The 27,136-nt window shown below is 36.5% G+C and overlaps 1 protein-coding gene across 1 annotated transcript; it reads right to left on the bottom strand.

Annotated features, from left to right (window-relative positions):
- Nucleotides 1–2,106: 2,106 nt before the first annotated feature.
- LOC140240275 (O-acyltransferase like protein-like) lies at nt 2,107–27,136 on the bottom strand. Its single transcript, XM_072320059.1, has 17 exons — nt 26,989–27,136; nt 23,826–24,050; nt 19,299–19,408; nt 18,612–18,819; nt 18,033–18,193; nt 16,027–16,099; nt 15,410–15,506; nt 14,456–14,739; nt 9,693–9,860; nt 8,883–8,976; nt 8,034–8,307; nt 7,352–7,431; nt 6,052–6,159; nt 5,282–5,426; nt 3,979–4,165; nt 3,161–3,303; nt 2,107–2,404 (listed from the first exon to the last, which is right to left on the bottom strand). The coding sequence occupies exons 1-17, from the start codon at nt 27,134–27,136 to the stop codon at nt 2,285–2,287; spliced, it is 2,625 nt and encodes an 874-aa protein (XP_072176160.1). The 3' UTR covers nt 2,107–2,284.

Below are 27,136 nucleotides of genomic sequence, written 5' to 3'. Positions count from 1 at the left end.
TGTAACATATATAATAATGCGGCATTTATCTAAAGACTGCCTTCGAACATGAGGCCTTTTACATGTGTGAGTGAAGAACGGGTTCAGTGACTCTATATAACTTTGGTAATCTTGGCAAAACATTTTTTTTTTTTTGCATTTCACTTTCTCCAAACAGACGAGATGATAAAGGAAGGAAAACCTATTGGATGTGTTTGTTTGTTTCTACTCGTATTTATTTCTACAAACATCAGACATCATTTTCATCCAGTACACTTTAACAAGTTCAATATGAATATGAAGAGCTGCTGGTAAGAGCAGACAAAAAAGATGTCTATAGAATTGCTATTATTCATATCAAAGAATTAATAAGCACAAAATAAAACAATATTCAAATTGGATGAAAAGTCATTGGATTTTGCAAAATGTTAAAGATTAACTATTTCTTTTCTTTTCACAACTGGTAATATGAATATGCAAATAAGTGAGCTGATGCTATCATCACCTCTCGATTTTCCATTGATGGTCTAAAAAAAAATGACAAACCACAAAACAACAACAGCAGCAGCAACAACAACAAACTCTAATATTCCTGCCAGAGAAGTGTCCTGATCTGATCTGTCCTGATCTGTCCTGATTTCAAAATAATGATCAGTTAGATAGGATTTGAGGCGGGGGTATTATGTGAGTTAACAAAAAAATGAAGCAGATTTAAAGACTTTGTACAAAAACTAAATGGCCAGTAGTGAGTCAATAAACTCAGTCATTTCATATTCATATTGACTCTGTGAGATTAGCAAATCTTCGTAATTTCCTATCCTCATTTTTATCCAATTTTGATCAAAGTTTCACTGTTGAACTTAAATAACTTTACTTTTTGCCAGGCTAACTATGAATTAGTCACGAATGGTATTTTGATGCATGTTATTGTGCGTGATTTATTCATTTATTCAGTCTTCTTAAAAAACAACAACAACAACAACAACAACAACAACAACAACAACAACAAAACAGGCTAGTCTTTTCAGAGCCAAAAGGCTTGCTTTAAAAAGAGCCCTGTTAACATTTATACAATGACATATCGGAACATAATATTTGCACAGTGTATAAACAAAAAGTTATTGCGACAAAACCAAAATATACCAAGTCAAACACAATAACAACTAAATAGGAAAAACAAAAAAAAACAAACAAAAACAATTAAACTAAGCTCATAACAGTTTATATTTAGGAAAAAAATGACTCAGACGACTTGATTTCTATTGATATAAAATATAATATATGTATATTTATGTGTAATGTAAGTACAGTGGAAACTCGATAAAAAGATATCTGACACATGTATAAAAAAAAAATTAACTGTTATAACAAATTCATTTCTCCCATAACAATTGATTTATTTCCCTTATTTTGTATTGTTAATTCGCTACTAATATAACAAAATATCTGATGTAAAGAACAAAACTGTCTTGGTCACAAAGGATCTCGTTTTACCGAGTTTCCACTGTAATGAGAATTGCTTGTAATTTTGCTTGGTTTTTATCCATACAGACATTAGTTGGTGATCACATTAGTATTCATAGTAATATTAACATGTACGCATTATAGAGCTCAAAATGAAAATGAATATTTATACGTGTTGCCGCTTGAAAGAGAAGATAGACGGTACCAGAAGAATCCAAATAATGATAAGTAACATTACTTTTACAAAATGAAAGACTTAAGAATATTACAAAACATCTCCCTATTAAATCATACAATGCTACATGTAGAAATTTTCGCATGAACAGTGTTCCAGCATGTGAACGGTATACCAATAGTGTATTCTTTCGGAAACGCAGAACAATATAGAATGAAGTGACAATTAATTTACAGTCATTAGCACTTTGTTGCTACTGCTGAAGAGTTTATTAGATGATAATAATGAGAAGAAGATTTATTTTGAAGAATGATGACAATGATAACAAAATCAATTGTTGGTCTTAATATCATGATGTTTATCCCAAGTCAGCAAACGCTGTAGCTTTGAAAATCAATGTACATTTAAAACAAAATTGAAATATGATGCACCTGCTTTCCTGTTAAGCTTATAACAGTTTTCTCATATGTATCAATTCATTCCATTCTAGTAGTGCAAGCAATGACAATGATCATAACGATGATAAAAAAACCCGTATTAATCAAGATAAAAAACGGTACAAAAATGGTAAGAAAATGTGTGTTTATTACACACCGCTAAGGAGAAATCGCTTTGGCGTTCGTTTTTATATCAGTTTCTACACTGGGTGACCATGATAGGAGGACCTCATTTCGACTTTCGCCGCAAGAGGGCTTTCTCGAGCCCCATGGTTGGCCCTTCTACCAGCAGAGACAGTATCAGCGCTGCTGAGTACGACAAGACGAGGTTCCCGAGGAAGAAATAAGCCTGTGATGGATGAAACGAAATACAACCGATAAAGAATATGTGGAAACAGGAAAATGATGATGATGATAATAGTAGTAGTAGTAGTAGTAGTAGTAGTAGTAGTAGTAGTAGTAATAATATAATAGTAACAATAATAATAATAATAAAAAAAAAATAATAATAATAATATTAATATTAATATTGATATTAATAATAATAATAATAATAATAATAATAATAATAATGACAACAACAACAACAATGCAACAATGCAAACGAAGGACATGAATACACAGATGAGTGGACAACAAGATACACGTAGATTTGTAGAGTCTGGCCTGTTTATTTGACCACTTTCATTGACAGATCTCATCCATTCAGTTAGACATTCATTATTCCTTCACGATAAAATTTAATTTGGAAAACGTGCAATTTGTCACTGTTGTTCTTATAGTTCATGTGCTCAGTCATGTATCACAATCGTCAGCGTAATTTGGTATCAACGGAGAGAGGAAGAGTTCCTTTTTCCTCAGAACAAACATTACGCTCTTCATAGCTGGCAATTATGAAATAGTAGCCCTCCAAATTTGTATTACCTCCTTTTTTCTTCTTTTTGTATGCACTGTATTAATAAATCGGGTGTAAAGCCGGAGTAATTGCAGATTTCGGTAAAAGAACGTCTGTGATGCCCTTCAAAAAAGAGGGGCTTGACAAAACTATGTATTTTGAAAAAAAAAATGAACAAACACTAACTTAGATGAAGTGAAAATTTCTTACAATGGACTCGTTACTGAGGTAGACGAGAGTGTTAGAATTCAGTACGGTAGTGATGATCACGATGGGGTGGACGAGATAAGCGCCGTAGGTCAGTCGGCCGAGCGGGATCCACAAACTCCAACCCAGGAGGACGTTGAAAAAGCCTATACGGAAAATAATCAGCGGGGAAAGAGTCCAGACAATCTTTTACGATACGGAGCTCCCATACACTCTAAAAGGAACTAGATAAGAACTTTGAAAATGACATTCACCAAACACAGGCAGACTATCGTTTTCCACGTAAAGGCCTGTCAGTGTTTTCAGCTTCCTAATACATTAATTATGTTACAGCATCAGTGTAAAACAAGTGAAAAGCTCGAAAAGATAAATTTACCATTCCTCCTTAGTTTTTCAGTTGCATTTTAAAATTTTTGATATCATTCCTGTGTTGTTGTTTTTTTTTAGAAATCCCCCCTCCCCCAACTTATCTGGACCTACCTTCACTGCACCCAAATCCCGATGATACACAGTACGCGCTCATGACACTGTCCAAGTCAGATAATCAATTAGGGATAATCTCTCCCTCTCTATCTATCTATCTATCTATCTATCTATTATCTATCTATCTATCTATCTATCTATCTATCTATCTATCTATTATCTATCTATCTATCTATCTATCTATCTATCTATCTATTATCTATCTATCTATCTATCTATTATCTAACTATCTATCTATCTATCTATCTATCTATCTAACTTCTCCTTCAAACTTCCTTCTTCTCATTCCCCGTCTCTCTCTTTCTCAGTTTAGTAGTCTGTCTTTCCAAAAACCTTACCTCCGTACCCCCTGACGCAAGCGAAGATGATCCAGGCCACAGCAATGCTCCACGCCAATCGATGGAAGGAGAGATAGAGAACGGACTCAATCTGCGGAACGTACCGCTCATATCCATCGGCCCACGTCCCGTAGATCACTGCGAAGAGAGTGAGCAGGGCGACCACCCAGCCGATTATCACCGCAAACTAATCAAAAAATAAGAAAACACAAGCAGAACAAAATACGAAAAAGACATAAAAGTGTTAACTGATAGTCAGCTGAACGAATCATCGTGGACTCCAACTATGACTTTCTGTAATGACTACACGTATTTCACCTCAGTGACTGTAACGCGCCGGTAATGTATGATACTGTACTTTAATGATATTAGACTCTCTTCTTCCTGTTTTAAAGAAAGCACTCCTTCGCTCGATATCAATATAGCCTTAGATCAATCGGAGATAGTAGCATGGGGTGCTGTGAAACTTTAGCGGCTATCATTGATCATATCTAAAGTTTCAAGGTTTCAAACAGTTGTTACGGCATCAAACTCTCCGTTCTCTATCAGTCACGATTACATAGTGTACACTAACACGCACATTATTGCCTTTCTCTCTACTTTGTGATCTGATGAGAGTTCTTCTTCTGCTACACACAACCACACCCTTTGATGCATTTGTAGTATCTCAATATCAAGACCATCCCCCTACATGCCCATGGTTTGGCAGCATTAATCGACTATCTTATAATGTTTAATGAAGTCTTACACAATACTCGTGAGCATCAGTCAGTCATCTGCAATTGAATAATATAATATTAGAGAAAAAGGTTTCCACGAAAATCCCTAAATAATCCCAGCAGACTGGTTAAAAAACAAACAAACAAACAAACAAACAAACAATCTATAGCGCTTCTTTCTAGTCTTTTAATCTCACCTTACCCGGTCTAAATTTCCACTTTTCTTCTTTTGACTTTACTCAAATTCTCTGTATAAGCACGAGGGCCAACCTCCTCGTCGCCCGCATAAGAAAGTATATATTGAAAATATAATCAATAATCAGAAAAGCAAAAGCGCTCATAAATCTTGATAAACTGGTATCATTCTGTTCATTTTGGGTAAAGTAGTGTTTGGGTCAAAGGTTCATTACTTTACAAATAAAATCTGCTGATACAATAAACAAAATTGATACATGTATTAACATTTCGTGGTCGGGACTAATTTATAATGGGTGTAGGGCCTATACTTAATCAATGAGTGGACTATACCACTCCTGGAGTAGGGAGGTCAAGTTACCCCGATATGGATATGCTGATATACTCACGAGCGGTAGCTTGATTTCCTTGTCCTTCGTTTTGAACATGGCGTAGCCAAGCAACATGCCAACCAAGTAGGTGTGGATCCTACTATATGGTTTGGTGTAGTAGTAATCTGCGTCTGGTTGAGCGGCTGTCCGGTTGTTATAATTTCTGGAAGTGATATCATGCAACTAACATTTTTATCTGATATCTCTTGTCTCGTCTATATCATTAAAATTGATCCTATTATGGCGCATTGCTCAACTGAGTATTGCAACCGCTAGGTCGAGCTATTTCTAGTTGACTTGTACAACAATTAAATTTTGCATTAGACAATTCTTCAATTAAGTGTTTTATGCCATACCCTTACAATGTGTATGTAGAATGACATCGAATACAATCTTAATACCGGTATTCAATTGTACGTCACAAGGCTTTTACAGACTTATTTGTGCGACGGGATTTAGAATAATTGTGAAATATGCATACTTTCTTAGACAGACAAAAACATCAAACTTGTATTATGTTTTTTAGCATAAAAACAAAATAACAATCAGATTAAATGAAACTGCTGTCAGATTTTCTGATCAATATTTCTCTTTACCGTAAACTTGTCTTTAGTTTTACCAAATATCACACGTTTATCGAAGATACATATTTAAGAGTTATTCTCGAGACGGTTCGTAGCAACCGTAACAGCATTTAGAGTTGGAGGGTTGCAGAGTTCGTACTTCAAAAATTCAATTTCACCTTGTAGATGGCTAGGTTCATCGCAGTTACGATTGTTCAAACTTACCCGTGAACGGCGTTAACAGTGTGACCGAAATATGTGACGACAATTATCACAGTAGTGACCGATAAAATGATCCCCACAATCAAACTGCAGATACCGAGTCTGCTGCGTCTGATGAAAGAAGACGAAAAAGGGAACAAAACACACTGTAAGCATTTACAATGCAAATATGAATATCACGTCTTCCAAGTAGAGTGTACCTTATTGTTAAAGGACAATGAAACAAAAAATATAATATATTTATATTACAAATGTACATATTATGTGGATTGAGTGCTTGCAGCAATATTAGTAGAATACGTCAGTGAAAGTTTGAGGAAAATTGGACAATCCATTCATAGGGTTCAAAGAGTTTTTAAAGTTTCGGTGTCACCAACAGCTGGATGAGAAGGCTAAAAAAGGGACAACATGATGGAAATTTAGCATATTATTTTCATTTTCAAGCACGATGAAAAAGCATTTGACTTTTCTCCTTTAGATAAAGGGGAATTGTGATAATTGTTCTTATTGTCATAATTCCTGTCAGTGAGAGGAGGGAATGTTTACTTTTCATTAAAAGGGTCTCAACATTATCTTTATATCGATGTCCATGCGCGACGTCACATGAATTGTTGTCGTCTTCTGATCCAGCGATGGCAGCACCAAGACTTCCTAACTTTTGAACTGGCTGTCATATTTGGCTCAAACTTCACTAACGTTAGGTCCTAATGCATGCACTTGATCTACATAATGAGTTTCATACCTCTTTAAGTAATAATCATGTGATTAATCCTTATATCTACAGTACCTTTGTAAAGGTATTGGGTAGGGGAAGAATTGAAGGGGAAGGCGGAGGGGGAAAAGGAGATGGGAGGGTGGGGAGGGGTAAAGGAAGGGAAAGAGGAAGGAGGGAAAGGGCATGTGATGGGGATGGGAAATGGAAGGGGAGGGGGAAGGCGAAGGGGTAGGGAAGGGGGGGGGGGGGGACAAGGAACGGAGGGAAGAGAAGGGGGAAGGCCAGGGAGGGAAGGGGTGTGGGACATGGATGTGGAGTTGAAGTTAAAGTTGAAGTTTATTTTTATCCATAGTGACACGTTGACATGGTATAATACGTCACAAAAAGTCTGATACCTGTCTAATACAAAGGCTCCAAAAAGGACGTAAGTACAGTACAATGAATAGCTCTATTTTAAAAAGTACATGAAACCTGAACATATTTACAACTATCAAATGACATCATAAAACATTTGAGTTGAAGAAGCCGAGGAAAGTGTGAAGGAGGGTATGGGGCATCGGGAGGCATAAGATCTATTTGTGAACATACTTGTACAGCAGAGTAATGAAGAGTGGGCTGAGGAGGTAGAACTGCATGTCACAGGCCAGATACCACGCCCAGCTCATGCACTGCAAAATAAACCAAGAACTTACGTGATAGAGATCAGCTTTGAAGGAGCTCATTAAGATTTTGGTGTTTGTTAGTTTTCTTTTCTGTCAAAACATCATTCAAGCAATTCAGAATCATCCTATTCGTTATTCACTAAACGTAACCGACGTGATTATCATTCCTCTACTTTGTCTGTTTGTCTAATTGTTTGATTGTTGTTGTTGTTTTTTTTTTTCAAAAGGGGTATTTTCGTTAACAGAATGGAATGACGCTCCCATTGCATTAAGCAGCACAACGGCAGTTCGAAACTAAAAATCAGTAAAAGAAGTCCATGAACATGCATACTTTAAAAGTCTAGCAATTAAGTAGGGTATAATCATTACAAACACACAAACACACACACAGACAGACACACGCGAAGAATCACCACTAAAATAGAATGTAGCATTGATAGACGAAAAGATTGATAAACCATTACTTACAGATAGTGTCTAGATTGTACGACGAAGTTTAAATCGATGCAGATAGATGTAAAAAATTATATATATACATACAAAAAAAAAACCCCAGAGATATATAGGTTATTAGAACTCAGAAAACGTGGAAGAGGGATATTACTCACAGAGATAGTCAAAGTTTCTTGGAATGGGTAAAAGTTGTTAACGTAGAAGAGATGTGTCCACCAGAGTGAATTACAGGTGTATCTGATTCCAGTGAAGAACACCGTCTTGCTGATTCCTGTTCCAAAGTGAACGGCGAGGGCAGCCCATATCCCCATGGCAACCATGTAGACGGGAGTGAGACGCAAGTAGCGATGGAGGTAGAACATTCCCCAGCTAACTTTACCGCTGTTCTTCGTCAGTGCCTTTAGCGTCAGGAATGTTACAAGGAATCCACTGCGAGCAAGACGTGTAACACAGAGGGTAACGATTGTCTGGCTGATGGAACACTTTTCAACATCTATCAATCTCTCATTCTATCGAACAATCATATCTATCTATCTAACTATCTATCTATCTATCTATCTATCTCTATCATCTATTTCTCTATTATCTATCTATCTATCTATCTATCTATCTATCTAGCAATCCATCTACTCACTTACCTACCTATCTACTCATGTACAATTGTCTGTCTACACAGCAACTACAAAAGCAATCCACATTCATTTCACTAATTTTATTGTGCGTCTTTTTATAACAAATGTGGAAAAAAATTGAACAAGTGTAAAGTGCAAAGTAATGTGATATTCCGGATGCAGGATACACTGTCCAATGTCAAAAAAAAAAAAAAATACATAAGAAAATAAGAAATCTAATTCATTGAATTTCACTTTTGGAAAAAAAAAAATCTTTTGAATTCAACAGCAATCACTCGTCTGGTTCAGCTGCATTTGCATAGGCGGAAATCTAAACCTAAACAAATAATGTCATGTGTCAAAAAAGAAAACTTCATTGATGAAATCTTTCACCTCATAACAAAGAACGTGTCGACGGAGACATCTGCGTTGACAATGGCAAGAGCCGAGAACGATTGAGCCTTCGCCAGAGACTCTGTCGGGTTTTCTGTTATAACAGGAAGCAGCAGAAGACAAGTTAACCCTTTGTTGCTTTGAATACCGATTGGCCAAAACAGCAACAAGAACAACCACCACAACAAAATATACCAAAACAAAAAGCATAGTAAAACCAATAAAAACAAACAAACACAGCATTGTAGGCCTACACACTCTCCAAAGTCCCTGCATGTTTCAAAGAGAAATGGGTTAATATAATAATTATATATATATATTATAATATAATAATTATTATTATGTAGCAATTTCTACAACGAAACCTTCAAGGACAGACCAGTAATATTCAAACTGACATAACGACTTACAATTCGTAATGATCTATGTAAACATTAAGATGAGAAGAACGTTTCGTTTTTCTGCAGTTCGCTAGCTCTATCTAACCATTCGGTATGCCAGAGTCAAATGTGAATAAAATTGTACACATAAACCTATCTTGAATAGGTTACTAATGTGGCACTCACAGGCTTCATATAGCGCCTAGTCTTGAAAGATAAGCGTATCGATTTGAACAAATCATGTCATCGAAGCTTTCTAAACTTTCGTCTTGCTGAAAACAGTATTACTAACTTTTCTCAAATTTGCGAAGTTTCTTTGTTCTTACTGTTCACGCTATAAAAGTCCACTGTTGTGTGTCAGATACTATGTATGTATCTATAGTAGTCATCCCTCTATAGTCACACAAACAGACATCTTAGAACAACTTACCGAGTTTCCACTGCATAAACTGCACAGAATGCCCCAGAATTATCCAGAACATGCTGATCACGCGAAGTCCGTTCAACACAGCCATCGTAGAGGGCGTTTTCTTGGCGCTGAGAATCTTCCTACAATTGTTGACAGCGGAGAATGCCATCAACACGGCATCTAACTTTTCTGCAGGGAAAATGAATCAGAACACACAGACAAGAAAACAAACAAAAAGGGTAATTTCGAAAAAGTCTTTCAGAGTACTATAATGTTGATATAAAGAGGGTTATTTTCTTAAAAAAACCCATTATTCCTTTGACAAGATTGATACATGATGCATAAACGTAATATAACTATTGTATTATACGTAGCGTATTTTCGGGTGTTAAACCCGATTTTAACTCGATCTGGACTAAAGCTTAAAGGGATAGTTTAGCATTGGTGGAGATGAGAATTTGGCTTTTAACTTTTTTCGAGATACCAGGAAATCACTTAAGAAATAGTACAGAGGATACCATTCTAGGAGGAATTCAAAGTTTATTTGATGAAAATTGGTTTTGGTATGGCTGAGGCACAAAAACAAAGTAAAACAAAGCGATCGTAATAAAAGCTGGGTCTCAACTTTTATTAGAATCGCTTTTTTTTGTGGATATCTCAAGTTCAAGTTCAAGTTCAACTTTATTTTCATTTCCATTAAATAAGGAGAAATTATGTTCAATGCATAAACAAAACAAATTTGTAGTAATTTCGATAAACGTACATCAACAAGATACATGTGATGATGATTAACGACATAATTGCATTTATAAGGTATATACATATGCATATTACACGGATGGGAATGGAAATGGAGGGTCCCATTAAAAAGCCAAGCTTGTACGATATGGGACCCTCAGAAATACATAAAAAGCAAATAATGGCTTCATGAAACTAAAAACAAATATATGAAACAAAATCAAAGAAACCAATGTCAACTGACATGAAATGAAAAAACAGGAAAGAACGAAAAAAAAAAGAGAAAAGGGAAACAAAAGAAAATGAAACTGCAACACACGCCATCGTGGACACAAGCAAACAGATTTCCAGGATGTATAGGAGTAATAAGACGCACCCTTGAATGATATTGTGAATATACGGATTGGGTACATATACCCGAAAAACTACAAAAGAGCGGACATATTAAAACAAAGAAAACAAAGAATAGACACAATGATGCATTGTTCGATGACTGTCATATTTAAGGAGAACTTACATTCGACAGATTATTTTACTCTCATGATAGAAAATAGTTGATGTGTAATGATTAATGCATATATATATATATATATATATATATATATATATAAGATAAGTGATAACTTAATTGAGCTAATGAAACAAACCTAGTCCGGTAATATGTTATAAGATTTCAATAAAAATAATTTCAATTTATTCTTGAAAGAATTCAAAGTTCGTGCTGTTACAATATCATTAGGAAGTGAGTTCCAAAACTTTGGCCCATCGTAGATAAAGGTGTTCTGAGCCAGCAGAGTTCTGAAAAAGGGCAAATGAAACTCATTCGAACGCCTTGTTGGGTAATTGTGAACGGACTGATTTCTTGGAAACATTGTTTCAAATATATTTGGAAGATTTTTTTTTATCATAATTAAACATAAATTGTCCTAGGTTATACAGATACAAATCCTTGATTTTCAATATTTTGTTTTCAAAAAATAACGGGTCGGTATGAGACAGAAATGCAGTATGACATATAATACGGAGTGACTTCTTTTGTAATAAAAGTAATTTATCTAAGAATGTTTGATATGTATTTCCCCAAGCAAGAATACCATAATTTAAGTACGGCAATATGAGAGATGAATATAATGTAATAAGGGACGACAAAGGAAGACAAAATTTAACCTTGTTGATTATACCAATATTTCTTGAAATAATTTTACATATACTATCAATATGGAATTTCCATGAAAGCTTATTATCAACCGTTATTCCCAGAAATTTAATATGGGAAACAATTTCCAGTGGAGTCCCATCAAAAACAACGTCAACAGGTGGTTTCTCTGTAGAGTTGCTAAAAAACATATATTTTGTTTTTTGAAGATTGAGAGATAATTTATTTGCCTTTATCCATTGGGCGACATTTTCTAATTCAGAGTTTATTGTATTTACAAGAGTAAGAGGATTATTGTGCGAAAAAAATAAATTTGAGTCATCCGCAAAGAGAATAAAGGAAAGAACATCTGATGACCTACAAAAATCATTTATATAAACGAGAAACAAAAGCGGACCAAATAAACTTCCCTGTGGGACCCCACATTTGATATTTAACATTTGTGAATTATACCCATTCAAAGAGACATATTGCTTCCTGTTCATGAGGTAGCTCCTGAACCACTCCAAGGCCTTCCCACGCACTCCGTAATGATGTAATTTATCAAGTAAAATATCATGATTAATGGTGTCGAAGGCCTTGGAGAAGTCCAGGAACAAACCTATTAGATGCGAAGATCTGTCAATAGCGTGTGCCACTTTTTCTACAAAACTTAATAATGCATGTGTTGTGCTGTGTTTTTCTCTAAATCCGAACTGAGAATTTGAAAGTATATGATTGAATTTTAGAAAAGTAATAGTTCTTTTATGAACGATTTTTTCAAGAATTTTGGACAATGTACATAACAAAGAAATCGGTCGGTAATTATTAACATCTAATTTGTCGCCTTTTTTAAACAAGGGAATGACTTTTGCTATTTTCATGCTCTCAGGGACAATGCCATTGGAAAGAGATAAATTGAATATGTGAGCTAAAGGGTCCGCAATTGAAGATATTACCCCCTTCAAAAGAAAATTACTGATGTCATCATGTCCAGCACTTTTTTTTAGAACTAAAATCTGAAACAATATTAATTATCTCCTGCTTATATGTTGGACTAAGAAACATTGAACTAGAATTTGGTGGACCTAAAAATTCAGAAAAATGTTTCGTTGAATGGGGTATATTGCTTGCAAGATTTTCCCCGATTAAAGAAAAATGATTATTCAAAATATTACAAATCTGATGAGAATCTTCAATGATTTCATCTTCAAACCTAATTTTAGTAATACTACATTTATCATTTGATATATTCATTGCTTGCTTTAAAACCTTCCATGTGTTTTGCATATCGTGCCTATACAAATATAACTGCTTGGTATAATATTTTCTCTTTTCTATGCGTATAATTTTCGTCAACGTATTTTTATAACTAGTATATTTAAGTTTCGATTGCTCAGTAGGTTTCATTTTGAATTTATAATATAAATTATTCTTTCTGTTTATTGAACGTAAAAGTGATTTAGAGATCCATGGGAGCCTAGGTATTTTTTTATAATCAGATTGTTTTTGTCTACGTTTTGGCATATGGATATCCAAGAGTCGAAGAAACTTTTGCATAAAGTATTCAAAAGACAAATTTACATCATTTGTATCAAAGATACAAGACCAGTCTGTCATGTCTAAACTAGCACCTAGACTGGCTATATTTTCATGAGTGATTCTTCGTCTCAATAAACAACCATATTTATTATCAATAGTATCATTTAAAGAGAAACTAGTAGAGATAGGGAAATGGTCTGTTATGTCTGAAAGCAGTATAAGGGAATCGGGAGGAGGAAGAATATTACAAAAAATATTATCAATAAGGGAGGCAGATTCATTAACTATTCGTGTGGGCTTAGATATCAAAGGCAAAAAAGAAGCAGATAGAAATATTTCCAAAAAATCTTGTGACATATTATTTTGTTTTAATAAGTCTATATTGAAATCTCCCATTATGAAACATTTTTTGTGAAGAAAAATTGGGTTCTTCACCAAATCCGAAAAATAATCTAAAAATGATTTAGTGTTTGCATTTGGAGGTCTATATACTACACCTATGATAATATTCTTACTGCCAGGAACGGATATTTCAATAAAAAGAGATTCAATCGAATCAGTCATGCTGTTAAGCTCATCACGAACTACATAATCTCATCACGAACTACATAATCTCATCACGAACTACATAATCTCAGCCATTTCAAAACCATTTTTCATCAAATAACCGTTGAATTCCTCTCAAAATTACATGCTCTTTCATATTTCATAAAAAGTTTCTCATTATCTCACAAAAAAAAAATGTTAGAAATCTGAAGTTAGGTCTCAACCGAAACTCTACAATCCCTTTAAGTGTGTCGTGGTGATGTTCTGTTTGAATAAGGACACATTTAACGTAAATTTTACGTAACGTATACCTCTATCAGAATTTTGAAAGATATTTCGATGCATAGTCCAAACTGTTTAGATTTAACTGCAAACACCGAATTCTGCAAACACCGTACTGTTTACCATTGGGAGCAGTGATTTAAAAAATGTTCAAAGTATTACATTTGATTATACATATAATATGAGCAGGCCAGTTGCATAAAAAAACATCCCTCCATGAAAACATTTTGCAATTAAGCGTGAGATATCACAGTTTTCTCAATACACCATAACTGTAGGCGGTTTAGTCTAGGAACAATGTTCACATTTTGTATTATCTAACAGTACTTATCAGTAATTATACTGGTTCAAATTTTATATTGAATGTTTCTACCCCTAACTCACCTTTTAGAACTATATTGCACTATAAGCACTGAAGCTGGGTGTTTGTTTCATCTGCAAATGGTAAATAAGCCTTTAAGCCCATCCCCTATATTTTTCTTTTTTTTCTGCTTTAATATAATAGACATGTGTTGTGTTTGTCTGGTTCCTCAAACCTTACCTAGGGTGGTAGTGCTCCGAGTCTTCTTTTGCGGCTCCTCAATCTCCAAATTGTTGTCAGTCTTATCGCTGTCCACCGCGGGGGCGTCTTCGCTGGCCTCCGCGGCAGCGGCAGCAGCTGCTGCCGTCTTGGCGTCATCAACGTCCGGGTCACTCTCTTTCGGGCTGGCCTCATCAGCAGCCATTGTCGAGTGCACGGTGAGGACGTCCGTGATGCGTTGATGGTAGACGACATCGTAGACGCTTCCCACGACGACCAAGACACCAAAGATGCAGAGCAAGAAACTAAAAGAGTTTTGAAAAAAAAAAAAGGTTTTGCCAATACGACGCCGTAAGGACGAGCAGAAATAGTGTCTTTTATATACTGACTCCTCACTGTAGAATCTCTCTGTTTGTTTGTTTGTCTGTTTAGTGATCATACAAGTCTGTCATGTGTATTTGATTATGTCTGTCTTGTCCCCTGTTCTGTTTTTCCCCTATCCTCTCTTATTCAAACGCTTTCACTTCACGATAATACAATGGCTAAAAGTAAACACAAAGAATGAAAATGCAACGAGTGGCCAGTTAAAGGCGAAAAAGAACTAAATTTTGCCCAAACCTAAAGTGCAAAAGAGCGTACCTCGACACAAGCGCAAATGCTTTGCATAAATCCCATGAACGGAATTAAACGATTCGCAGGTAAATCGCTTCAAAGATCTATAAATAGAGAGATGAACAGATTAAAAGATAAATAGCTATAGGGGGAGAAAGAATAAGAGAGAGAGGGGGGGGGGGGGAGGGGTGGGGGAGGAGAGGGAGGGAAAATGAAAAAACAAAAACAGAGAACGAGAGAGATAGGCCTACAGATAAAGAAAGAAAATTAATATTACTTACATCAAAATTAAACAGTTCACACAGTGCATGCAAAAGTTCGCTTCATTAAAAATCTCGAGAGCGCGCGATCAACCTTACTTACACCACGAAAATATCAACAGCTCCCCATGGAGCCGGGTACACGCATTCGAAGTATATGGGAGGAGGAAATCCGACGGGTATTCTGGCCACCGTCAAGACTAGGTGGGGGAAAAAAATCAACGGAGAAACATCAAACAGGATTGACGACGTTTCCAGTGTATTGAAAGTTTTGTTACGAACTTGCACCCCATTCTTGCGTTTTATTCATACTTCTGGGGGGCATTTAAAATTTAATATTTATTTTCATTAATTTCATTTAAATGCAGTTTTATTTCCACAGAGCAGCCCCATCGGTAGGCAGGTGAATGTTCTTCCTGAGGGCCTTGAATATAATATAATATAATCATAATAATTCAAATAAAACAATGACATTTAAATAAAGTACACATAATTATGTTGGCAGGTAGGGGTATTCACTGAACTTGAATACAATAATGGAATCACACACTATGCAATGACATTTATAAACATACTAATCATTCTCACTTTCATGTTTGGAATAGTTACTTCCACTATCATCACTTCATTGGGCGTTATCAATTTTATGTTCTATGCTATTCTGAAGGAGGCAATTGGATGCATGACGTATTAATAAAGGGAAGGCGAAGTTATAGATACCGTGCACTGCCATGGTCGTGAGCTCCTCTTGACTACACGTATTTGGGAAACATGTACCCAATTCAAAATTGATCTGAAAAAGAACAAATAAACCAACAGGACAGTATAAAACAGCCCAGGAAGCTGAAACAGCGAAACAACAACAAAAGCAACATCATTATTATCATCAACGTCATCATCATCAACAACAACCACACAAGCTAAAACGATGACTTTGAACGATGATAGGGATTTAGATGGAGTTCATTTCTGTGACTCGTTTTCAAGTCATTGTGCTTATTAAAGTCACTGGCATTAAATGAGCCCATAAGAGTACAGACTTAGATGATTTGGCGAAAAATAGAAGAGAAATTTCTGACGTTTGTATCTGTCTGAATTCAAACACAAATTAGTACAGATGATAATGAGTATGATGGGATCACCATCATATAGTCTAACATAGATCTGGTCCATAAATGTTACAACAAATCACGCTTTTATGTTCTTTTCGAAAAATGAAATGAAGTTTGAATTGAATTGAATTTTAATCTATACCTTATGAATCACCAAATCCTGTGAAACCCTGTTTTCTAGCCTGGTTGACGCCATTACTTGTTTATTCAAAGACTGTAATGATTTGATACTCTTCCTGATTTTATCTAAAAAGAAGAATAAAAGAAAAACTTAGTGAAATGCTAAAATCTTATGCAGATTAACGGGATATTATTTTGTACAGATATTGTAGTCCCCTCTCTCAATTTGAGTGTGCAAATGCTTCAAATATCACCGTTACTTTTAAACATATTGAACACGGAAAATTACATGACTTTCTTGATAATTTCTGTGGGCTTTCACATTGATCAATGTCATTATCACTACTGTTATTATACTGCTAGTATAATTATCAAACAATAATAACAATCAAGAAGTCAATGTTATCATTATATTTTAGAAGTACTATAGATAATTTGTGACCGTGCACCTCAAAACAAACATAAAGTCGCACACACTGATTTTGCGTGAGGACTAAAAATAAGTGAAATGGTTCAACCTAGCCGAACTTGACTTTTTCATATTTTCTGAAAGAGCGGGTCTTCTTTTACATTATGCTAAAATTTGGTATCATAAAACGGGCAGAAAAGTGTGTTTTTTTAGCAGTTTATCTCGAACATTTTTGGTAGAATAATGTAATTAGGTGTGTCTTTAAAATCCCTTTTTCATTTCTGAAAAACCTTGTCCACACTCTTCACTTTCGACTCTAATAACTTTTGAAAGGATAGTGCTACTGCTTTGAAAGTTGGCGTTGATTATGGACAGAATGTGTTAATGAGGCATGCTTAATTTCAGCTTAATCTGATAATCCCTTCATTGTTGTTACTCTGGTGGTTTACTTCCTGTTTTTTGTCCCATTCATCACACAGCCAGCACGGTTTGGTAAAGATTAAGCCCTTGAATAGACATTGTACTTCAGAGCCTCTTTTCTCAGTTCACACTTTTCCTGAGTTTATGCTTTCTTTCCAATATTTAGATAGGTTAGGAGAGTCCATTTGATTTGAGTTATACATCATTTTAAAGCCTAAAGTCTGCTCTTTCAGAATATGGTCTTAACTAAAAATTCATGTCTGGCGACTTTTTGTTTGTTTTGAGGTGCAGGGTCACATTTATACGATCGTTGTTACCATCACCATCGTCGCAATTATCTGGATGTAGGAACGACCGAAATCCAAATGTGGTTATCTTTTTTGAAGACCCTTTGCAAAGTAATGCAAATAAATATAATCGTTTACATGACTGTCTTACATTTCATATTGTTTCCAAATATTCTCATAACTCAAAATCACAATCTTTTTAGTATCAATCATTGGGATGCTATTTGTTTGTTATTTTTTTTCCTCAAAATTCCACTGAACTTGCTCCTTTCATATCACACTGTTCAAGGGCACATCTAATGGTAGGAAAAAAAAAACAAATTACAATGTCATGACGATAATAATGACGAACTAACAGTGTAAATGAAATAATTTTACCTCCTCGGAGAAAGAGGCCTTCATCAGGCAGTACTGACTGTCAAAAGAGGGCGTCCCATTTGTTTTGATCAAGCTCTGACACTGCCACACGTTGCCGTAGTCTTTGTTCAGGCCGGTGTATATTGCATTAGAGGAAGGAAGACCTCCGAAGGATCCCATCACTGCGTGGGAAAAGAGGGTCGAATAAAATAATAGTGTGGATGCCTTTGTTTGGAATTTGTCTTTGAACTTGTAATCCTGTCCACTAAGAATGAACGCCGATATGAGCAACCTACCTACACGAAACCGAACACTTTAAAGGGGATGGCTAGTAACTGATCAGTGGGAATCAGTGGGAGTGCTGGGGATGATTGTTCCAATTCTTTTGGGATTCATTTAAGAGTACTGTTATATGAAAATTATATGAAAATTATTTGCTTCAGAATGGTCTCATAATCAAATAATGTGCAGTTTAATGTTTCCATGTTAGCATGCCTATGGTGACGGGGTCTCTTTCTCTCTCTCTCTATCTTGGTCTCCCTCTCTGCGGGGAAAGCCCCCCCCCCCTTATTTTTTAAAATAGAATTAACAGAGTCTTACTCTTTCTTGCGTATGGAATGCCTTCGCTTATATCGTTCACGTAGGAAACAAAATCCTGCAGACAGCTCTCTCTCACGGGAACATCAGCAAACAGCGTGTGCACGACCTGATCGAAGTCAAGATCGTCTGCTGTCGAGTTGTTGCCGACCCCGGGAAAGAGATCAGTGCCGTTGCCTTCGAGGACAATTGACAGGATTTGTTGCAGAATCTGTGAGGTGACAAAGGGAAGGTGAAGAAGATAAACAAACGCAAGAACACCTGTGTATCAACTCTGCCAAATTTCTTCTGTGACACGGATTTCGGACAATGTGTACAAGTCATTTTTATGAGATTTTCCTGTGAATATCGGTACTGTAAGCACACACGTTTAATAATCGACACTCAGAGATGTATTGATAAGAGTATTAATAACAACAACAACAATAAAAACAGCAATAATAACAACAACACCACCACCACCAACAACAATAATACTAACAACAAAAAATTCCCCGAATATCACGTGCAATCTAGTACCCGCGGGTTATCACATGGCGTAATAATCTATGATCTTTTCGTATCAAGTACAATGAGCACAACTTGTTTTCATTTGATTACGTATAATGCAATCCTTGCTTTGTACATTGGTATGTGTTATTCGTTCAATTTTAAAGAAATGGTTGGTTACTTTGACTGTTTTTATCTTACCGAACTGAAATCCTCACCGCCTTGCAGGATATCTTGGAAATCAGTGAAGTTTCCAAGGCCAAGGGAACTCAGAAGACCCGCGAGACTATCAAACGTGCCCATCTGTGTATCTGGGTTACCATGGTTACACAAGAATTTACATGATTTTAATGTTGTTCACAAAAAACAAAGATAGACTGATATGAAATTGAAATGATGGAAATTATAACAGTGGTATTTAAACACAATTGATTACAACATAATGATCTAGGATTCATTTATTCATTCACTTATTTATTTTTTTATTTATTCATTTATTTATTTATTCATTTATTTATTAATTTGTTTATTTATTTATTTATTTATTTATTTATTTATGTCTTGATTACATAAAAATGAGGAGGGCAATTCCGCAGTTAGGTGGACATGACATGGATAAAAGAAATGTGCCTCTTTATCTAACCCTTTGATCTAGGTATCAACTAATGCCATGGATGTTCACCAATCATTAGGGTCTTTCAAATTCAGTAGATTTTATTTTTCGTATTTATTGATTTTGCGAGATCTAAAACCATCATTTAAAATGTACATGTGGGACTGGGGACGCTGAAATTCATTTAAATGCAAATTACAGTGGGTTCCTTTGAAATTTTTTCCTCAAAGTTTTGCTAAAGGGTAAAAGATGAATACATTTAAATACTCCAGAAGTCATGTGACATTTTGTCAATTACAAAAGGGTGAAATGACCTGCGGAATTACTCCGGACAAATGTAACGTTACTAACCGTAACGTTACTAACCATGCTTTTGGGGGTCTAGCTAAAAAAAAATTATCGGTCAAACTGGTAAAAAAATTTGCATGAACATTTTTCATGATGCAATAATTGAAATTAATGCAACACTTTGTTTGAAGTAACTTGAATTTTTGGACAATTTTTGTTACAAGACATTGATTTTCTTGTCATGTCCTTTTTTCGTAACGTTACTAACCAGCCCTTTAAGTTGCTATAGCAATTCTAATATTTCTTGGATTGTGTTCATTTTTTTCTGTATCATAAACCTGGGAAGGATGAACATGTTTTTGACATAAATTTTGACTTGAATTTTTGGACAATTTTTGTTACAAGACATTGATTTTCTTGTCATGTCCTTTTTTCGTAACGTTACTAACCAGCCCTTTAAGTTGCTATAGCAATTCTAATATTTCTTGGATTGTGTTCATTTTTTTCTGTATCATAAACCTGGGAAGGATGAACATGTTTTTGACATAAATTTTGACTTGAAATGAATAAATGGTAATTTAGTGGTAAAAACAAATATCTAAATTTGTTCAAATGTAACGTTACTAACCGCGGAATTGCCCAGGACGATTTCTACGAGATTTACAAATCACGAGAGAGCTTTATTCTAGTATGTCACGCTAGATCCCAGTGTAAAAAAAACAACAAACAAAGAAGCAAAAACAAAACAAAAACAAAACAAACAATTAATTATATTGTAATGCATAAAGGCTAATTTATAAACCTATTTACATACTCAAATACCTTTAAGAAATCAGGGTCTGCATTTTTTGAAATATACCCCTTTGCCACCTTTCCTCACAAGATATTGCCATGATCAAAGTTATTATAACTTGGAGTTCAGTGCATAAGGTTGGTTATCATGAAAACTGAGATTGTATAACGGAATCGAACGTTAAGGATTTTGACTATCAACATTTTTTTCTAATTCTAATAATCTCGTTTGACTGTAGCTCGAAGGGGAAAAATCAGTTCGTGATACAGTATACAGCAGGTACTCTCTGAGTTATGGATGATTGGTTCAGGGTGATTATTGGTTGCAGCCATTCACCTTTTTTTGTGTGTGTTTTTTTGTTCCTGCGTCATAACGTGAAACCGAACCGTTCTGCTCCATTATGCTCGGAATAGGTCAAGGTCTGACATGAGGAAGTAATGACTTTTGAAAAGTCTGAGATTTTATGCATCCTTTAGACTATTTGGGACTCCCTATGCTTTAATAATCGAACATGCTTAAGTTGACAATTCGTTGCACAATGGTTCAACTTCTTCAAAAAGCCTTGGAATCGTTTGTAAAAGTGTCGATCTTTTCTATTTGTGTATGTATTCGTTTTTCTTTGAAGGAGGAGGGGGGGGGGGGGGGTTAATAGCCCGGCCGCGGCGGAAAGGGCAACGTGTAGAACTGCAGGTCTGAAGATATTATCAATAAATCATGCATACTCAACATATACTTGCGCCAAATAAATGTTCTCTTTGCGTGCGCCCTCTCATTATGATATGTGTCTATTTTGATGCCCCTTTCGCACAGTGACTGCAAACACATCGTGACTGCAATCACACGGACTCGTTGTCTTTCTTTGCCCCTTCGCCGCCACCCCCACCCCCCCATCAAGCAAACAAACTAACAAAGTAACAATTAAACAAAACATGAATATTTGGTGCCATTTATGATTTACAGGATAGACGGTTCGAATATTTCTAAATTAAAGGACAAGTTCACCTTCATAGACACGTGGATTGTATGAATGCAGCAATATTAATAGAACACATCAGCAAGAGTTTGAGAAAAATCGGACAATCCGTTTAAAAGTTATAAAGTTTTGAAGTTTCTACTAAGTCACTGCTGGATGAGAAGACTACTACAGCTTGTGATGTCACATGTATACAACGTTATAAAGAAAGTATAAAGAAAATTCAACATATTTTCACTTTTCTCGCATAAAAAAAGAACACTTGACTTCCCTTTTCAGAAGGCAAGGGGGAATAATATTGCCCTTAACATACGTCGCTGACGAGTCGAGGAAATGTGCAGTTTTTTCAAAAAGTAAGATTATGTGAAATTCTCTTTATAGCGTTGCACGCATGTGACATCATACACTGTCGTCTTCTCATCCAGCAGTGACTGTGCAGATACTTAAAAAAATCATAACTTTTGAATGGATTGTCCGATTTCCCCCAAACTGTCATTGATGTGTTCTACTAATATCACTCACTGCATACACTCAATCCACATGTATATGAAGGTGAACTTGTCCTTTAAAAACCCGATAGCGTGCGGATACATGGAGCGGGAATGAAGCTAATCGGTTCGGATATATCCGGGATTCTCCGAAACGACAAACGAACTGTGCACAGCTTCGCAATCGATCTCTATTATGAAATGACACACACAGTCGATTAATCTCATCCGGTGTCTTTGATATACACATTTTTTCTTTTTGACGTCACCAACTGTTGTTGTCTTCTCACCCAGCAATGGCGGCACCGGAACTTTTTTAAAAATTGATAAGATTATGTCAAAAGGATTTTCCGATTTTTCTCAAAATTGTGTTTTACTAATATCGTTGCTTTCACTTAATTTACATGTGTTTATTTCGGGAACCCCCTCCCCCTTTAAAATCTCTCTCACGAGCTTGTAAAGTCATGCATGAGTCAATATTTCTCCATTCAATTAGATGATTTATTTCTCATAAACGATACCTTTTTTCACATCACTAAAATACCTGAAGTAAGACCACAAAAGTACGACTAAAGAAGGCAATGCTGAACTATCTCGTCGACCGTAGACGACACCCTAGCCTTGGGTTTAAAATGGAAACCAGATGATCAGAAGAAAACAACACAGTCCGGTCGTATACTGTTAATAATATATCGTAATAGCTGTCACCGTCGAAATAGTGGTATACTAAATAGTAGTGTGATTAGTGCGCGTTCAGAAGACCCCAAACTTTTAATGCAAATATCCGCCAAATATATAAATGCAGCGACAGTTTGCATTGTTCCACTTTGCGCATGAGAAAAAAAAAATCCAAGTTTGTAAATACGAATTTTAATGCAAATCTTTGCATTGGATACTTCAAACATAGGAATGGACGAGTTACTCTGGTGATGCGGTCTTTGTAAGTTCATTGTTTGTTTGAAAGTGAATTCCATAAATTGTATGGGAAACGTAGTGCATTTTGACGCATTGAAAGAGTGTGAAGTGTTGAATGTGATAGTATAGTTTTGGTGAGATGTTCTTACCCGATATAATTGCAAACCACAGTATGAAATTCATGGATGTTCTTTTTTACGTCTTTATAGCAACGCTGAGATTCACCCGTTTCAGGCGACTTAATTTTTTAGGCAGGAATTCAAGTACAGTAGGACTTTTTGTACATCTTAATGGACGTATTAATCGGCTGTCACTATACAGGCCTACGGTAGGTCTCCAGTAAGCTCCGTGATTCTTACAGGCAAACTTTCGCAAACATTAACAGCTAGACCACTTGACTGCATGACAGAAGCGGCCTCTAACAAACTGGCTTAAAAGTTACAGTATGGAGGTGGAACTCTCTTCAAGAAATTGAATATCATGATGAATACAAGCTCTAGTCTCTTAGTAAAATCCAAAATGCTCTTTCCTTTGTCTAAGGAGGTTAGCGACCATCCCGTCCCCTCCTCCCCCGTCCCCGGCCCCGGCCCCGCCCTCCCCTCATGCCCTCACTGACGGGCCAAAGCTGCGCGAGAGATCACACTTGCCCGTAGCTTACCGTCTGCGATCATGCCGTCCGCCTGCCCAGATACACCGTGTAGCAGGAGTAAGAGTGTACTCAAAAGGACCAAGCCCATGCTCGAGGATCCGGAGCTATTGAGCATGTCGTCGCCGCAGAAGGTAATGCAGGCTCCTAAAAATTCCCTGGACCACCTGTTGATGAGCGGAAAGTCTTGCGAGTGTCCTTTCCAGACACCTCTAAATTGCAGAATAATTACCGCGGCTGCGATTCAACGTGAACAATCTGACCTTACCGACAATATTGAGGCACAATGGAGCTGTTCCTATATCCTGTTGCCGCAGCGTTATGAGTACACGGTACAGTCATTCAAAACAAACGAGGCGAGGGCATTTATATCTTTCACGTTTGAGTGGAAGCGATCATATACGGCTTTCGACTTTATGTCACGGACGCTACTCAAGCGGGAGTCTGATAGTCTTTGTCCAAGACAATTGACATTTCATAAAGCAATAATGTCATGTGAGCGTGTTTCATAATATGGTATAACAGAGTTGCTCCTGCGAAGATTGATCCGGTCTTATATCATCCAAGGTCTAAGCACTTGGAACTGCGACGGGGTTTCATGTTCAGTTTGATTTGAGGAAAAGAATTAGGGTTAGAGTTACTTTTGTGGGAATTAATATTTTGTTAGTGGCTTGGCGCGCAGATAGTTCATGGGAGCAATTGTCGCAGGAGCAAATGTACGTCATGGAAATATTTTATACAACCGGAAGCCAGGAAGACAGGGGAAAAAAATCTTCCGACAATGTATCGATGATAATAGCCAACTCCCGTGAAAGAATGCAGAATTTGCCATTCCGCAGAGGTGAAAACCCTGTGTGATAGAACATACCGTTGATCTCCCATGCATTGAATACAGCGATTCATAACTGGAGTTGAAAGAAGTTGAAAGAAGTGGTAAAAAACCTTTGAATTGAATTGAATTAGAAGAGAGTTATGAAGGTCATGATTGCGTGTGTGTATGGGGGGGGGGGAGGGGAGGGAGGGGAAGGAGAGGAGGTAGGGTGGACGGAAACGACCACCTCAATCTAAGGAGTTATCCGAACCATAATTATATGAAATCGAACACAGGGGGTGTTTCACATTGTTTTCAAGAAAAAGTGACTATATTAGCAAACAACAATTTTTCATGACATAAAGCGTGGATGACGTCATCAGCTCAAATCATCATGGCCCTAAATAGATCTTGACTAGATTTCATCCTAAACAATATAGCGATCGGACTTTCTATTTGGAAAGAGGTGTGGTTGCTAATCCATGAAAAGAAAAATAAATAGGTAATACACCTCATAAATCAGGTGATTTTTTTTCCCCAGAATCAACTATGTTGCCATCAGTATGCCATCACCTCTTTTAACCTCGTTTCTTGTTATATTAAAGTAGATGTTGTGGTTGCGACCAGTAAGCCTACCCTATACTGCAAAGAACACAGTGTCTCACAGTGTGAGAACCACAGTGTGAACACAGTGCGAAATCATCTCCACACTGTTAAACTCGAGCGTTTTCACATAGTCGACTATGAACACACTGTGTTCTTTCCAGTAGGGTATATTCAAGCCAGGAGGATTAGTTTGGGTGAGGAATGTAGGTTTTAACTTTTTTTCAGAAATGATAAGAAACAACTTATGAAGTATGAAAGAGCATACAATTCCAGGAGGAATACAAAGTCTATTTGATGAAAATCGGTTTTAGAATGCCGCTAAGATATCAAACAAAACGAAACAAAGAAGAAGAAGAAGAAGAAAGAGAAGAAGAAGAAGAAGAAGAAGAAGAAGAAGAAGAAGAAAGATAAGTAAAACAAGTATGCTGGTCCTACAGATAAAAAAATGGGCCACACCTTTTATTCTTACGTCTGTTTCTGGATATCTCAGCTATTTCAAAACCAATTCAATCCAATAAATTTAGAATTCCTTTAAAAACTGTGTGGTCTTTCGTATTTCATATAAAGTTTCTCATTATCTCACAACACAAAATGAAACCAGAAGCCCCGTCACAGCCAAAACCATGTTGTCCCTTTTAAAGCCATTGGAGTGATAGTCTTTTTAATTCTAATAAGCAGAACTATCTAGCGTAGTCTCTTTGAAAACTTACAGTCATCATCCAGCTATTGCTATTGTGTTTTGATTATTGCAGTCAGTTTACCCACTGATGACCCAAAATTGTAAATCTGATAAAACATTAGCAATTCGATCTGACATCTCGTGTCAGACTCTGCCAGTCATTTCATATTATTTCTCCATCCCCTGGCTCGCTCCCTCCTCTTTCTCTCTCTCTCTCTCTCTCTCCCTCTCTCTCTATTATTTGGTGCATGTATATCTCCAATAATGTATGTACAATGTAAGCATTTTAGGTATACATTTATATGTATATGTATATATATATATATAGCAATAATAAAGTCACAACAGAGGAATGCAGGGAATGCATTAATAGCCAAGCTTGATTTAATGAATTATCCGAATTTTCGAGGAACCTTCCTCTTCTTCAGGGATGACAGTGTAGCATGATACCATTAGGTTCATTGGTGTTATATTTCATGCGCTCATGAGCATCATGAGTTATGTGGCAGTTCATCAACACAATAAAATAGCAGTAACCATGCTGCCTAAATTGTTCTCAAGATTCGCCTCCTAAAATGACTGATTTGTAATCTGGACTATCCGTAGAACATAACATGGTGGCAAGCGGGAAGCATGGACGCCACAAGACTGAAATCGGATAAGTTCATGTCTATCTGAGTTATTTTCAACGAAGTTTTATGCTGTGCGCCAGGCCTAGTTGGACCGGACGGACGCCGCTCGGGAAAAACTGTGCTATATTGGTCACACGCAAAAGACTGAGTTCATGAAGCCATGTCAAGCTAGCTACGCGGAGCTCGCCTGCAGACGACGCGACATAATAGACGACGCGGGATTGAACATTCCGACTGTGACTAGTCGCGGATTGATACACACATGAACATCAGTGATACACACATGAGATCACGTACGCGCAACGAACTGCCCATTGGCGTACATACGTGACATCGTTTACGCTCGCTACACAACGGGCCTAGCTATAGGCCTACTAATGCAAGATTACAAGTCAACAGGCAGCACCTTAGACGGGTAAATTCCACGTACGATTTCTCCGAACTGACTTTCGGCTCGGACCAGACCAACCTTTGTGACTGTCAGCGATATATCCGACTGCTCTCCACGCTGCTGACCGACGATTCCGAAGCTCACGGAACACAGAATAGCGAATTTGACTGTCGTCAACACAAATGCTTCGGTCCAGTTTGCCAT

This window comes from Diadema setosum, chromosome 16, assembly GCF_964275005.1.
Source record: "Diadema setosum chromosome 16, eeDiaSeto1, whole genome shotgun sequence".
NCBI lineage: Eukaryota > Metazoa > Echinodermata > Echinoidea > Diadematoida > Diadematidae > Diadema > Diadema setosum.
The sequence above is the reverse complement of the archived record's forward strand: the minus strand, read 5'-3'. Positions and strand labels throughout refer to the sequence as shown.